Source organism: Myotis myotis, unplaced genomic scaffold (genome assembly GCF_014108235.1).
Source record: "Myotis myotis isolate mMyoMyo1 unplaced genomic scaffold, mMyoMyo1.p scaffold_m19_p_12, whole genome shotgun sequence".
Classification (NCBI taxonomy): domain Eukaryota; kingdom Metazoa; phylum Chordata; class Mammalia; order Chiroptera; family Vespertilionidae; genus Myotis; species Myotis myotis.
Window position 1 is genome coordinate 49,390,604 of NW_023416316.1, and position 16,169 is coordinate 49,406,772.

Sequence of the window (16,169 nt, forward strand, 5' to 3'; positions counted from 1 at the left end):
CTGTGGGCTGCATTTTGCACCATGGGGTCTTGGCAGCGTCGGCTGCGATTTGGTGGGCTGTCACTCTGGGGTGATGGCAGGTCCTGTGTCCCACTTGGGGGAAGCTGAGTGTTGCTTTGTGGGCACCAGGTCCATGGTGCCATTTCTCTGTAAATGGCCAGTGCAGGTCACGGCAGCTCCTGTGTTGAACGTCTGCCTCCTGGTGGTCAGTGTGTGTCATAATGACCGGTCAGATGGTCGGACACTTAGCATATTAACCTTTTATATATATAGATAGTTTCAGGTGTACAGCATAGTGGTTAGACATTTATATAACTTACAAAGTGATGTGCCCAGTCAGTCTAGGACAGTGATGGCGAACCTATGACACGCATGTTAGAGGTGACATGCGAACTAATTTTTTGGTTGATTTTTCTTTGTTAAATGGCATTTAAATATATAAAATAAATATCAAAAATATAAATCTTTGTTTTACTATGGTTGCAAATATCAAAAAATTTCTATATGTGACACGGCACCAGAGTTAAGTTAGGGTTTTTCAAAATGCTGACACGCCGAGCTCAAAAGGTTCACCATCACTGGTCTAGGACATACTTGGTATCATACATAGTTATTACCATATTATTGATCACATTTCCTATGCTGTACTTTACATCCCCATGACTATTTTCGTAACTATCAATTTGTACTTCTTAATCCCTTCACTTTTTCACCCATCTCCCCAACACCCCTTCCATCTGGCAGCCATCAGTTTGTTTTCTGTATCTATGAGTCTGTTTCTGTTTTGTTAATTTTGTTCTTTAGATCCTACATATAAGTGAAATTATGTGATATTTGTCTTTGTTTGACTTATTTCACTTAGCATAATACCCTCTAGGTTCATCCATGTTGTTGCAAATGGTAAGACTTCTTTTTTTTTTATATATATGACGGAATCATATTCTATTGTATATATGTACCACATCTTCTTTATCCAATCAGCTATTGATGGGCACCTAGGTTGCTTCCATATCTTGGCTATTGTAAATAATGCTGCAATAAACATAGGGATGCATATATCTTTTTAAATTAGTGTTTTGGATTTGTTCAGATAAATACTTAGAAGTGGAATTGGTGGGTCATAAGGTAGTTCTGTTTTTATTTTATTTTTAAAAACCTCCATACTGTTTTCCATAGTTGCTGCTCCAGTCTGCATTCCCACAAAAAGTGCATGAGGGTTCTCTTTTCTTTACATCCTAACTCTTGTTGTTTGTTGATTTATTATTGATAGCCATTCTGGCAGGAGTAAGATGATATCTCCTTGTAGTTTTAATTTGCATTTCTCTGCTGATTAGTGATATTGAGCATCTTTTCATGTCCACTGGTCACCATCTTTAATGCTCTTTTTGGAGAAGTGTCTACTCAGGTTCTCTGCCCATTTTTTAAATTATAATGTTTATTTTTTTATGTTAAGTTGTATGAGTTTGTTACATGTTTTGGATATTAACACTTTATTGGTTATCTAAAGAGTTAAAATAGCAAGGACTTGTTAACAGATCACAAGTAAAGAATGAGAGTAAAGAAAGTCATAGATAATATCATAGTTCCTAGCTTGGCTAGCTGATGAGATAAAAATGCTATGAAGAGATAGGAAATAGAGGCGAGGTAGGTTGACAAAAGATAAGTTCATCTGGGACAAGTTGAGACTCTGCTTTGTGAAGACAGACAAGTGGGGGCCCCTGCTGTGGCTGGGAAATGGGGTCTGAGTTTCAGGAGAACAATTAGGGGAAAGTCATGGAAGGGTATGAGCCTGTTCAGGGAGAAGTTCTTGTTCTGGATTAATGTGTAATTTGCTGTCAGAGTGATAAATGATATAACCTCAATTATTAAAAAAGAAAAAGGAAACCGAGAGATTAATGATACCTGTTAAATTAAGGGGTAACCGAGGAAAATGGTAAATAATTCAAGATTTCTAATTTTGATACCTGGACTCTTTGAGAAGGGATGCTAAAAAAAGTGACTATAGAAAACAAATTCCCAGTTCCCAATTAATACTTTTCTCCAAGCCACTACCGGTTTATCACTTGAGGCCTTGGGAAATGTTTACCTGCTCCAGGCCTGTTATCTCATCTGTAAAGGGTTGCTGAGAGGATTAAACAATCCTGCAAAGCACTCAGCATAATGCAGGGAACAATTCTGCTAGAAAACAGACAATAAAAACTACCAAAGAAAACCACCATTGAAAGAATAAGTAAAGACAATAGCTGTAAAGACAAACGCTATTCAGATGGACCCTTACTGCTATTCCCAGGATACCCACAATGGGCGTGTGTATTTGGTCTGGCATGCCACCTATTATTACTATGATTCTGCAAAATATTTCTTGTATTATTTTTCTATTGCTGTGTAACAAATTACTACCAACTTGGCAACTTAACACAAACGCATTATCTCACAGTTTCACAGCATGGCGAGATACTCTACTTAAGGTCTCACTGGGCTAAAACCAAGTAGTTCTTGGCTGGGCCTGTCGTTCTTGGTTCTCATAGGGCCCTCTTCCAAGCTCACGGATTGTTGGCAGAGTTCATGTCCTTGCAGTTGTAGAACTGAAGTTGTTGTTTTCCCTTTCAGCAATTGGCTGGTGATGACTCAGCAACTCCAAGCTGCCTACAGTTCCTAAACAGTGGCTCCAATAGGCAGTTCACAACGTAGATGTTGGCTTTCTCCTAGGGCTGGGAAGGACTTCTCAGGCATTGATTTCCCCTCCTACTTTTAATCTCTGACTTCTCAAGTAGGTTTCTGACCTCTAAACCAAGATTTAATAGGCTCAGGTGATTAGCCAATCTGGATAATCTCCCTATTTTAAGATCAACTGACCCGGGACATTAATTACATCTGCAAATTCCTTCACAGCGGCACCTAAAATGGTGTTTGATTGAATAACTGAAAGTGTGTGTACAGTAGGGGTCTGGGAACCTTGGGGGCCATTTTAAGAATCCTGTCTACCACATTCCTGAAGCACATGCAAGTTCAGACACATGTTAGTGGCATTACTGCATTTAACATTTGCCCTTTGGGCTATTTCTCTACACTCAATTAACATTTGAATAACAAGTTGCTGAATATTTCTAAGGCAGAGACATGCATTTGGAAGCCTGGCATATTTTCTTGGGTGCTCTTAGGATTCCTCTGAGTGATGTGACATTATAGGTCTTTCACCTTTGACTGTGTGCCCCTAACACTTTTATAATCATTGGGTCAAGGCAAGGATTTATCTGTCATTAAAATTTTCTTTTTCAACTCAAAATTGCTTACTGTTCCTGACTTAAAAATTTGTGAAGTGTCTGGTTGATCAATGTAGTCCTAGCAGTAAATCAGTTGAGGACAAGGCTGGTTTGCGGGGGTGCTTAAACATATGCTTGCCCTGAACATATATTTAATTTAGGAGCAATATGTTTTATGTTGTCAAAGCAACTGGCTTCATTCAAGAGGCCCCTAATTCAGACAATCAGGCTGAGAAACTAGTAATAAAAAGCAGTGAGGCCCTAGCTGGATTGACTCAGTGGATAGAGTATCAACCTGCTGACTGAAAGGTCTTGGGTTCGATTCCGGTCAAGGGCACATGCCTGGGTTGCGGGCTCGATCACCAGTGAGGTTACATGCAGGAGGCAGCTGATTAATGATTCTCTCTCATCACTGATGTTTCTATCTCTCTCTCCTCCCTTGCTCTCTGAAATCAATAAAAAAAATATATTTTTTTTAAAATAAAGCAGTGAGGGCAGAATTGACATATAAATTATGGCTGAAATGCTTAACCTCTAGGCCACCAGAAACGGCTGTCTTTGCAATTGGTCTCAGCCAGGTGAAATTCCAGAACTTTTTAAATTGATCTGTATTTGGAACACTCCAGTGCTGACAACACAGCTATCTATCTCAGCAATTGGTCTCTAGGGAAAGTGAGATCCCTCACTTCTCCCCCAACACACTGCAAGATCTAATGGTCAATCTATACCTGATTCCTTTAATATGTTCAGACATATTGCTAGTTGATCACAGGATTCCAGACTAGTCAATGAAATACACAAAAGAAACAAGAGATCACATAATGATTTTCTTGATCATCTTGAGATTCCTATATTTATACTATGTAAAGGTTGAGCTAATAGGCATCTTGGACATCATGAAAAATGTCAATGTTCACACGTATGTGCACATTTTGGTATGTGTTACAAGGAAAACTAAGTACATTTTAAATTACCCATTTTTGTACTTTTTCTTTTCTCTCCTTCTTTACTAAAGGTAATTACAAGTCTTTATAAACTCTCATTTCCATGCTGTTTAGAGATTTCTAAAGCCCATAAATCATAATTAAGCTGGTGTTCTTATATTACTAAGTGAATAATCCATTGATTCTTGAGCCCGTTTATCCTGCTCACCCCACTTCATCCCCAACAAAGTGGAAGATAATAGGGGCAGTAAGTGCACTTTCTGCATTGCAGGACTAAGGCAATATCTTTTTTCTCTAAAGACAAGTCATCCCTAAAACAAATATGATCATTGACTTGGCACTGGCAGAAAGCAAATTTTGCAATACACTTCAAAAGAAAAGCAATTTTTAACTACAAATTCTAACTTATTTGGGGGATGTGGGAGGGGTTATTTCCACATAACTGCCTATAGACATGACAGAACAATACTTTGTTCTCACGTAATTAAATGGCCCCAAGCTGAGAAGAACCAAATATAGTTTGGCAATATATATGGTGGGCAGGCAAGTTTATTTGGAAAAACCTCTCATTTCCTTACAGTATAAATTCTGAAAAAGATGTTAAAGTTACAGGGGTCGGCAAAAGTAAGCTTACAATTGTAATACAAATAAATAATAATTAAAAATACTAGTACAAGAAAAAACTGTTACACATACAACTGTAAACCTACTTTGGCCCCACCCTGTACATGTAAGTTTGAATTATTTTATTTATCCAGTAGACCAAGTAAGTAAGTTGGATCTGTATTTTTTGTTTAACCTAAGAAAGTGTTCAGACGCTAGCTGTCCATTAGAATGGCTTGCCTGTTAAAGCAGGAATGACTTTTCATTGATATTTTAGGGGATGAATCATCATGTATCATGGGCCCTCAAGAAGGTATCCTGCTTTGGGTCCTGTATGGTCCCTTCCAACTTGTGCATTCCACACAAATAATGCCTTGCTCTCTCTGTTGACATATCTTTCTCAATTGCATAGGTAAAATAGAGCACCACCCATACCATGAGCTCTGATATAGACAATGCAAGAATATTACTGTCACTTGTGAAGCTTAACAGACGTAGGCACATCTATATAATACTAGAAAAAGTAACAGCCCTCAATGTGTCATTTAAAATTTACACTGTGATTGGCAGCTGAAGAGTATCTTTCTGCTCTGAAAAATAGCTGCATATAACTTTATAGAGAAGCCATGGTATAACAGACTTCTCTTAGATATGAACTGCCTAATTTTAAGTCCTTATTTCATAAGCATCTCAATTTCATCACAGAAACATTTCCAGTGCTTGGGGGGTGGCAGGGGAAGACAAAACTTTTTATTTTATTTTATTTAAAAAGGTATTGAATTCCTCTCAAATACTTTGGCATTTGAATCTATTATTCTATCTTTATTTGTATGATCATCTAGTTGTTTCATTGGTAATTCTTGCTTGCCTCTTTGGAACCATCCAAGTCCTGAAAGACTAGACAAGAACAAATTTTAAGTCCATCACTGACTTGCTGAATGACCCTGGGCCAGTCACTAGGACTCTTTTTTAAAGTTCACTTACCACCAATGAAATAACCATCTCAGAGTAGCTGTGAAACTCTTATAAGGTGACAGATTTGATAATGTTTGGTAAATATGAGAAGTATACAGATACAATTTTATATAATTCTGCATAGTGCATGCCTATCCAAGGTTGGGTTAATAAATAGGTACTGACCCATTATGGTTGAAGTAAAAAGAACTTATTTTAGTTCATTTTCCCATTTGGCTTATCATTTCCTCTTTTTTAATTTATTGGTTTCAGAGAGAGAGAGGAAGGGAGAAAGAAATATCAATTTGTTGTTCCACTTGATTATGCATTCATTAGTAGATTCTTGTATATGCCCTGACTGAAGATTGAACCCGTAACCTTGACCTATTGGGATGAAGCTTTAATGGACTGAGTTACCCGGCCAGGGTTTTTTTATTTTATTTTTATTATACTCTTCTTCCCCAGGTAAGACAAAGAACCGGTTCTGTTCTCTGAGGTATTTATTGGTCCTTGTGGAGCCCTAGAAGGCCACAAACAGTCATGGCCAAAGATTGCCAACTAATGTTGGTCTTTTCAGTCTTGTAGTATCTGCAGAACTGAAGTATGCCAATGTCCATGTTGTCTGTCCAGAACATCCATCAGCTCAATGCTTGCTCTGTGTGTCATGGAGACAGGGACAGATGACAAATTCACGGGTGGAACTTCCCCTTGGGGTCTGACAGGATGATTACACCCCAACAAGCAATGCCTAGGAAAAAAACAACAACAGTACCTTATGTGGATGTTGTATTTTAGTTTACCAGATGCTTTCATATATGCCATCTTATTTAACACAACACTCCTAGAAGATATAGAAGAGTGAGGTTCAGAAAAGGGAAAAAAAAAGTTAAGGGAAAAAAATCCTTTTGTCTCCACAAGCTAGATATGAACTTAAAGGGAACTGATGTGGACAATCTAGTTACAAAGAGATACTAAAGCCTAAAATTCTATTCACATAATTGGTTTGCAGAGCTAAGAGACTCACTACATTTTACTGGACATCTTGACCATCACTTAGTACAGATAGATACAGATAAGGACTGTGGGCCACAGGAACCGGTGGCATACCTAGTATGTGGGCGTTGAACCCATGTCTACAATCTGACTTCCAAGCCCAAGTTCTAAGTTAAGTGCCTTTTCTCAGGCTTCTCCAGGACCTGGAGGGAAAAACAAAAACAAAAACAAAAAAGACATGGGGTTTGGTGCCAGATAAGCCCAGGATGAAAGGCTAGCTGCAGCACATCATGGGTGTCTGACTTTGAACAGGATTCTTACTTCTGTGTGTCTTAGTGAACAAACTATCTCTAATAGCTATTGATAGGATTAAGACTGAGGTTCATTAAGAATTCTCAAGAAATACTGATTTTTTTAAAAAGCAGAGTCCCAACAACTTCCTCTCACCATCCCTGCATCTTGTTTGGAATGGCTCCCACGATTTCCAGCCGGAGCGCCCCGCCCGCCCCGCCCCCAGCCGCATGGCTGCGCCCATTCCTCCCTCCCTGCCCCCCACCCCCCGCCCCAAGGGCCCTGCCCGGCTCTCACTGATGCCGATGACCATCTGGGTAACAGTTCCTGGACCCGGGGGGTATCCCAGCTTCATTGGCTTCCGTGCAACCCAGTACACGTAACAGCCCGCACCTATCAACCCCGACCCGGAGAGCACGCGACAGCTCCAGCAGTTCCTAAGTGCGGGCGGCTGCTCGGGGGAGGTCTGGGCTCCGGGTGCATCGAGGGGCGCACGGCTAGCGGGAGAGGCGGCCTGAGGAGCCGAGGCGATCTTATCAATCTCGAAAGGCTGGGACAGGGAAGTACCCATGTTCAGGAACTCGACCTCAGTGCCAGGAGCCTTAGGGAAATAAACTGAAGTAAAATGTGTAGCCGGAAAGCAAGGCACCAGGCTTCGGCTGCACCCTGAGGCCGCTGGGAAATGTAGTTCCGCTTGCGTGGGCAGGAACAGGATGGAGGGAGGCGGGGCTGATGGTCAGCTCTTGGGACGTGCCAGACGCCGTCCTCCCCACCCCCCACGCCCAAAAAACCCTTTTAAGAATACTGATACAGCGCACTCCCTAAAAGTCTCAATTCTCAGTCTCCTTAGAGAAGTCTGGGTTCCTCATTTTGCTGCCTAGCACGAAAGGGGAGTGAGACCTTGGGCACTTCACCTGTGTGGAGTCGTGTGACAATTGAGTTTTATATGTGCTTACCTTTATGCTAGACACTTTGCTAAGCGATTATCTATATTATGACATTAATCTTTGCAATGCAAAGTGGCATCAGTTTCCCAATATGTGTCAGAATGGGTTAAGTGAAACCAAAACTGGTTAATCATTTTCCAAACCAATGTCCATGAAAACAGTAAAATTTCTTAAATGCTACTTGTACATATTGTGAGGGGGCTACACAAATATAATCAAGGTATTAAAAATGGGTTTGCCCTAACCGGTTTGGCTCAGTGGATAGAGCGTGGGCCTACGGACTTAAGGGTCCTAGGTTCGATTCCCGTCAAGGGCTTGTACCTTGGTTGTGGACACATCCCCAATAAGGGGTGTGCAGGAGGCAGCTGATCTATGTTTCTCTCTCATTGATGTTTCTAACTCTCTATCCCTCTCCCTTCCTCTCTGTAAAAAATCAATAAAATATATATTTTTTAAATGGTGTTGAATTACCTGGATAAGTACTTTAAATTTCTCTTTAGCCTTTTTTCTTAACGTCATGATCTCCGTTTTTTTTTCAGTTTCTGGTTTGAGATCACTGGAGAAAATTCAATTCGAAATTGGGCTAACCTTTTTGAGAAGTTAATAAAGGAACTGTTTTCACAGGCTTTCCTTATTATCATCCCATAAGCATGGACTTTTGATTCTGATTGCTTCTTTGCAATTCAACTTCTATGTCATCCACTCCCATCTTATTCATCTTTCATTTCATTTTGGTAGAATCAGGTATATATTTCTTGGGCTGGGTTGTTCACAGAGGACTGGTAAGAAAGAAAGGCATTTAGAGTTCAGAGGTTGTTTCAGTTAGAGGAGATAGATGAAAATAGGATTAATTTAAAGTTTGAACCTTTCTCCTTTAAAGTGGCTTAAAAAATTAACATGATAAAAAATAAATTCACTATTCCACTTTCTAAAATATGTGGTCTTAAGAAGGCAAAAAAAAAAAAAAAGACAAAAATAAAGATAGGGATAATAGGAAAGAATAAAGTATTAGAAGAAAATAATTTAGTGAGAAATCTGGGTTGGCCTGATGCTTAATTTAAAGTTCCTTCCCATTTCGTTGCACACACTATGTAACAATGTGTTGTATAGTAGAAAGACAAAGGTTTGGTAAATTTGGGTTCTTTACCTGGCTCTATCACTATGAGCCAACCATATGACATAGAGAACAAACTTTATTCTCTCTGGCTGTAGTTACCTCATGTTTGAAATAAGGAGATTTGGAATAAATGATATATCTAACATTCTTTCCTAACTTGGAAATTCTATTATGTATTAAGAATCTCACTTCAGATAGTATTGTGCTAAGTGTCATACCAAATAAATTCAATAGTGTTTCACTTAGAGATTCATAATTTATGGCTGCTTCTTGTTATGCCTCTTAAAACATTCTACAGTGGATGTGATTTCTCCTTATTTATGTGAAATCATATCATCATTTTGCAGTGTTACCAAACATTTTTATTATACGCTTCTATGAATAAAAACGATTGAACGCACAATAGCATTTCTGTATGCCTATTTATTATAAATTACGTATTATATACTACTTTATTATATAGACTAAGATAAAATAATAGAAATTGAAATTCCAACATTTTATTATATCCCACTACCTGGAATTGTGCATTTCCATGGATGCCAAAGTTATTTGGCATGTGACTTTACTAATTTATATTTCATGTAAAAGACTATCTTTTTTTAGTGTGCTTATCACAATTAAGAATGCCTGGAAAGGACATATTTAATTCTCCAAACAAATATTATTATTATTTTAATTTTAAAATCTTTATTGTTGAAAATATTACATTTGTCCCCTTTTTCCCCCATTGGCTCCTTCTAGCCCACCCCCTCCCCCACCCCAGGCCTTCACTATCCTACTGAGTTATGCATATATCCATATAAGTTCTTCCAAACAAATATTATTAAAATAGCCCATAATATATTTCCCAAGTAACAGGCAAGATTTTATTTTAACCACTGTTTTTTTTTAAGTAATTCCAAAAGATGTGCTTGTTCTCTTATGATTGCTTCCAATTAATGATTTTAATTTTTGTTTTGTTATTGTGATAGCCCTCCAAAACTCAACAGTGGTTTCTATGGAACCCATATTTTAGAACTACACATAGTACATATTGAAATAGAGGTGTGTTGTTTGGAAAATTATTAGAAAATTTATGATATCTCTTGAGATAAATAAAATCATAGGGTTTGAGACCAGTGAAAACAAGCAAAACTATAATTGGAGGAAGAAATGTGTATTATGCTGAAGTAAAAAGGAGCCAAGGTTGAAAGCTAACTTTACATCATTATCTCTGTTGTATTTATTTATTTGACTGTTTATTATCTCTATAGTTCATTTTGGCAGTTATGACTCACAAGGCCTTATGACCAATTAATTTTTAAATTTTAAAAATACAAAAGGCATAAATAGGTATATACTAAAAATTGTCCCTTACACTCCTCTCTCCCTCCCCTTCCCTAACACAGTTAGTCTTAGTGTCTTATGTGTGTTTTTAGAGATGTCTGTGTATATATGTGTATTTCTCCCTCCAATAATTTTGGAGATCATTCCATATGAGTCATATTAACTAGCCTCATATTGATAGATATTAATGGACATTTAGGCAGTTTCCACTCTTTTACTATTACAAATAGTGCCACAGTAAATAGCCTGGGCATAACATCATATAATAAGCATATGATTATATCTTAGAATATATTTCTAAAAGGGTAGGGTATTTTTACCTTGATGTACATTACCAATTGCTTTTCATGGAAGTCATACCAATTTATACTCTCACCAACAATTATGAGACCTGTTTTCTCACCCTATTTCTACATAGAATCAATTATTGAATCTCAGCCAATCTTAAGGAAGGTGAAAGTTGTTTAATTTTTTTCTTATTATGAGTGAGCTTCTTTTTTTTTTTTTTTTTTATATATATTTTATTGATTTTTTACAGAGAGGAAGGGAGAGAGACAGAGAGCCAGAAACATCGATGAGAGAGAAACATCGACCAGCTGCCTCCCGCACATCTCCCACTGGGGATGTGCCCGCAACCCAGGCACATGCCCCCGACCGGAATCGAACCCGGGACCCTCCAGTCCGCAGGCCGACGCTCTATCCACTGAGCCAAACCGGTTTCGGCTATGAGTGAGCTTCTTAATGTATGTCTAAGAGCAATTCATTTTTCCTTTTCTGTGAACTTCCAATATTTTTTGCCTATTTTTTGTTAGATTATCTTTTTCCATTGACTTCTAAAAACTCTTTATACATTAGTGAGATTAAACTTATGCCTGTGATATAAGTTCATGTTTTTTTCCCTCCCAATTTGATATTTGCTTGTTGATTTTGATTGTACTTTTTACCATGCACACTTTAAAAACATGTAATTGTATTTGTCAATCTTTTCTTTTATAGCTTAAGGTCTTCTACTTCCTATGGTTTCCTCTGGTATTTGGATTTTTTTGTCCCCATATTTCAAAGTTTAATACATTAGCAATTTATCTTATTATTTGGTGTCATGAAATGAGCCAGATCTTCTTTTCCTTTTCTTTTCTCTGACTCATTTTCAGTTCTCTCAATGCTATTTATTAAATAATCTACCATTTCCCCACATATTTGCAATGCCACTTTTTCTAAAATGCCATATATAGATGTATGTCTATTACTGGGTTTCATATTCTGTTCCATGAATTGTCTGTTTATTCAAGTGATGTTATTACACTATTTTAATTACTGAAGTCTTGTAATGTGTTAATACTTGAACACTGCCTTCCCCCTTATTACTCTTCTGTTACAGACCTTTCTTGGCTATTTTTATGTGTTTATTTTTCCACATGAACTTTTGACTCAGCTTGATTATTCTGACAAAATGATGCTGACATTTTTATTAGACCTGGGTGAATATTGTGGTTTTATTTAGGGAGAATTGACATCTTTATGATGTTGAGTCATCCTATCTGAGGACATGGGATGCTTTGTCTTTTGTTCATATTTTAGTTTGTATTTTAAAGTATTTTTAAATAATGACCTCATATATTTTCTCTCAGACATTTTATCTTTTGTGTTGTTATTGGAAATAAGGAATTTTTACTTTTGTGTGTCTTCTGACTGCTTGTGTTTGAATGCAAAAGGTCTCTTTCCACATATCCTAATATTGAATGATCAGTGCCTGATGGTGAACCTTTGATATATGGTTGATAGTTTTCTTTTTGGCAATCCTAACTGATTTAGAGTATAACCTTTAGGACTATTTCATAAAAAGAAGTTGGAAACATTACTTTTTCTCCCTGCCCTCTACAAATACAATTGGAATTATCTGCTCTTTCAAACTTCTACAACTCAAAGTTTTCTCTTCCTACGCTGCTACAATGATAGTGTGCTTCCTGTATACATGGCTTCTTGGTGGGTTTTCTTATTTAACTCTACCTTCTTTTGTTCACGGAACAAAACTAAATCAATGGAACCTAGAGGTTTGGGTTTTGCAACTCAAGGTGTGGCCTTCAACTTTAAGAATTTTACATTGCTGACTCATTTGGATATCAGCAGCTACAATGCCCTTGCTCTGCTATCTCTAATAAACACTTGTATGATCACCACTGTCATAGTGACTATGGACGTGCATATGAGATGGAGCTTCATCAGCCTTGTTCCCCCCTGGTCATTATAATAAACAGAATACTCTTCTTTCTCTGTTTTGGATAGGTTGGGTGAGGGAGAAATAAAGGATTTGAAGTACTTATTTATTATAGCATAATCTAGCCTATTTTGATTGATACAGTTGGTTCACTACTGAGAGTGCTACTCTAGAGAGCATTTAGAAATACAAGGAGATATTTTGTTTGCCACTGAGAGTGTCCAGAGGCCAGGGATCTGGGATCCTCAATCTCTGATAATGCTTACAGCAGTCCTACGCAATAAAGATGGCTTTGCTGTAATGCCAACAGTTCCCTCATTGAAAACCTCAGTAAATGCTTGAAAGTACAACCAAATTGCCTTCCTGGAATAAGTGTCCATTATTAAAACTTTTCCCAAATTAAATATTTTGGGTACTCTTTTACTTTTTAAAAAGTAATTCACATAATTTTAATTTTTATATATGTATTATTATTTCCTAAATAAAATATCCATGAGTCAACTGTCAGAGTTACCACATTTTTACATCATTCTCATACTGTTTTTGGTGCTCAGTAAATATCTGTGTTTTTTATTAGATTGAAATATCTTCTTGGGCTCGTGTTTGATAAAGTACTTTCCATATTGTGGATGCACGTTAGTAGAATGTGGGTTCCCCTTTGGTTTTCTGTAGTTTGAACTGACAAAAGACTTGGAAAATAAGCAATTGAAAAAGACATTCCCTAAAGGTAGCCATCAAGTGTAATAAGACTCAAGTCAAATGGCCCAGCTGTCACAGTAAAATACAGCCTATTGACTTCCTTCTCACTAGGGAAAAGCACGGCTTGCCACTTACCACAGACAGCTTGGAGAGAAAGTATCACCCTAAGAACTGCAGGAAGGAGTGTCCCATGTAGCTGAAAGGCACAAAATAAATCTGGTTGCATGTGTCCCTCGTAGATAACCACATGTTTTCATAAGAGGTGAGGGTGGGCTATGTAATTACCTTACCTAAAGGGTCAGGAAATAAGTAGTACAATAGTTAAAATACTAACGGAGGTGAGCAGCAACATTTTAAAAAACCATTTAAAAAAGATTATTAAGTACCACCTAGGTACAAATTCCTAGTAGAGAGGAGTGGGGAGGGACAGCGGCTTACACAAAGATGAACAGGATGGAGCCTGCTTTCCAGGCTTTTGGAATCTTATCTGGAAGCTAAGCATATACATATATAAATCTAGTAGTTATAGATTGTGGCGAATGTTGTAACTGAGGTAGTAAGGAAATTTAGGGTGAATGTAGAAAAAAAAGATTGTTTCTAATTGGATGCAGGCAAATGAGTTAAATTCAAAAGGAAGAATAAGTTGAACCTTAAAGCCTAATATGTGGACTGCTGACTAATATGTAAATATCACTGACTCCATCATGGTAGGGCAGGATTAAGAGTGCCGTGTTTGGCAGTTAAAGAGTGCTGTTACATATGTTATTCATATGGCTGTCTTAATATTAACAGATGGTTTAGGTAATTAGAATCTGAAAAATAGTGTTAATGAATTTAAAAATTAGGGTATGCTAAAAATTATTAAAATAATTTCCCACAGCTTCCTCACTATGATTGTGTGTATACATATTTTGGGATGACCATGTCATGTAAAATGGCAGCTAGTAGACTCTATGTGTCCACATTGCTTCAGTCTACTGACCTTGCCTCCTTGCCGTATCCTATTCAACCAGAACCCAAAATACAAATGTCATTCAAAATGATATTTAAGTAAAGTCTATTCTCATAGGATCAACCAGTACTAATGTTAATGTTCATTGAATTCAACGAGTTGTGTATGGACTGTTAAGCTGCATATTTCCTTTGGTGTGAATACTGGTATTGATTAGTTGAGGAATAAATAGCTTGGCTTCTCTCAAGAAATAGCACTTCATAATGTCTAGAATCTTCTTAACTTAGATATGTCTAATGTATATACACAACTGAGTAAGGAAAGCTATTTAAGTATGTGTCAGTGAGCCCAGACCTTTAGAGCTGGGAGCGAAAAATGATTTAATTATTTCAGTTCTTCCCATAATACTTATCCACTGTAATAGGATGCCTCTCAACTCCTTTGCTCCGTGTTACTACCATGAGGAAGTAACTCATATTGATCACTCTTGTAATCATTTGTATAGCATGGGTGGGCATGTGGGAATGCTGCTCTTTGCTGTGGATCAGCAGAAGAGGAGATGAGCCCTAGATGTCCTGCAGTCCACTTCCTCTCAAAGATTGCTGACACTAGTCCACACGGCATCGTGCTGCCAAGTTAGACAGCTCTGGGCTGCCACTGATGTGAAGCATACCTGGCCCAAGGGAGAGAACTGCTCTTGGTGATAAAATGTACAGTTTTCTTGGAATTTTAATTTGTTCCAGAATTTCCTTCCAGAAAGCATATCCTGGTAGTGTGCTGTGGTTAGTATGAAGAGTAAAATGGCAGGAGAGAAAGAATATGAGGTGATAATATGAATTAAAATGTCTATAGTGTTTTCCAGATTATATATTATTTAATTTAATGCTCACAATTGTGCAGTGATAAAAGTATTATTATCAGCCTTATGTTACAGGTAAGGAAATTGAAGTCTGGAGGTATTAGGTAGTTTGGCCAAGGTAATTTGCTAATAGGTGGAAGAGATGAAAAAAAAAAATACTAATCCCTAATATTGAACCAGACACTCTGCCTATGCTCTGCATGAATTAGCGAATTCAGTCCTCACAACAGCCCATGTGGCAGAGGCTAGCACTAGCCCCCCTTGTTTTTTAATGTATGAGAAACTAGGTAGCAGAGATCACTTAGTTTCAGGGATAAAGACTAGCCTGGAAACCAGACTCCTGCACCCATTCTACACTGTGTAACTCTAGTCACATGGCATCTTTTGACTGCAGTTTGAGATTTCTATCCATGTACTTTGCTAAGTAAGATATGTCTATAAAGTGCTTTGCACATAAAAAATTCTGTAATCAAGAGCTATTAATTAACGTGTGATTAATGAAGGTATTTTTGCCTATTATCTTTATTATAAAGATTTCTTGTGATTTTACAACTATTGTTAGGATTAGTGAATGCTGAATTTCACTGAGCCTTTTCTTGTGTAAGGTTTTTTTCCAGGTTGTCGTTGGTAAGACTGAAATTCAGGGACAAAATGCGACTTTTTTAAATTGTTAAGGTGTCAGTAGGAAGTCAGGCCAGCAAGGCATAGTGATAGTTACTACCCTTTACTGGTCATGAGCAGCCTGTGTGCTCACAATATCATTTTTTAAATGCTTTGCAGTTTTCCAAGTGCTTTCAAATGCATTCTTTCATTTGTTCCTCACAACAACATTGTCAGGTGGCTATTATTATCCATGTTTTACAAATATGGAAACTGAGACCCCGCATGAGAGGGTAAGACCCGGTTCACACAACTAGGAAATGGAGGAGCCAAATTCCAGAGAAGACTCCCTGACCTGAATCACAATGCTTTTCTCACTACACATTGCTTCCTCCTAGCTTTG

General features: G+C 37.7%; 1 protein-coding gene across 3 annotated transcripts; it reads right to left on the reverse strand.

The window, feature by feature from the left end:
- Positions 1-6,052: 6,052 nt before the first annotated feature.
- On the reverse strand, positions 6,053-7,693 carry DMAC1 (distal membrane arm assembly complex 1). Of its 3 annotated transcripts, XR_004971312.1 has the most exons (3): positions 7,346-7,692; positions 6,872-6,960; positions 6,376-6,512 (listed from the first exon to the last, which is right to left on the reverse strand). XR_004971312.1 is itself a non-coding variant. In XM_036331131.1 (2 exons), exons 1-2 carry the CDS (start codon positions 7,617-7,619, stop codon positions 6,454-6,456), a joined length of 333 nt encoding a protein of 110 aa, XP_036187024.1. In that variant the 5' UTR covers positions 7,620-7,685; the 3' UTR covers positions 6,053-6,453. The 3 variants fall into 3 exon arrangements, 2 of the variants coding, with proteins under 2 accessions (XP_036187024.1, XP_036187025.1); XM_036331131.1 differs by lacking the exon at positions 6,872-6,960 and having other exon boundaries at positions 6,053-6,512; positions 7,346-7,685; XM_036331132.1 differs by lacking the exon at positions 6,872-6,960 and having other exon boundaries at positions 6,484-6,605; positions 7,346-7,693.
- Positions 7,694-16,169: the final 8,476 nt, after the last annotated feature.

What these genes read in the sequence shown, in the direction of transcription:
- DMAC1 (XM_036331131.1), bottom strand. Translation starts at nt 7,619, where the DNA reads ATGGGTACTTCCCTGTCCCAGCCTTTCGAGATTGATAAGATCGCCTCG. An exon ending in CCAGATGGTCATCGGCATCA is followed by an intron (nt 6,513 to 7,345) that starts GTGAGAGCCGGG and finishes TTTTTTTCCTAG; the next exon opens with GCATTGCTTGTTGGGGTGTA.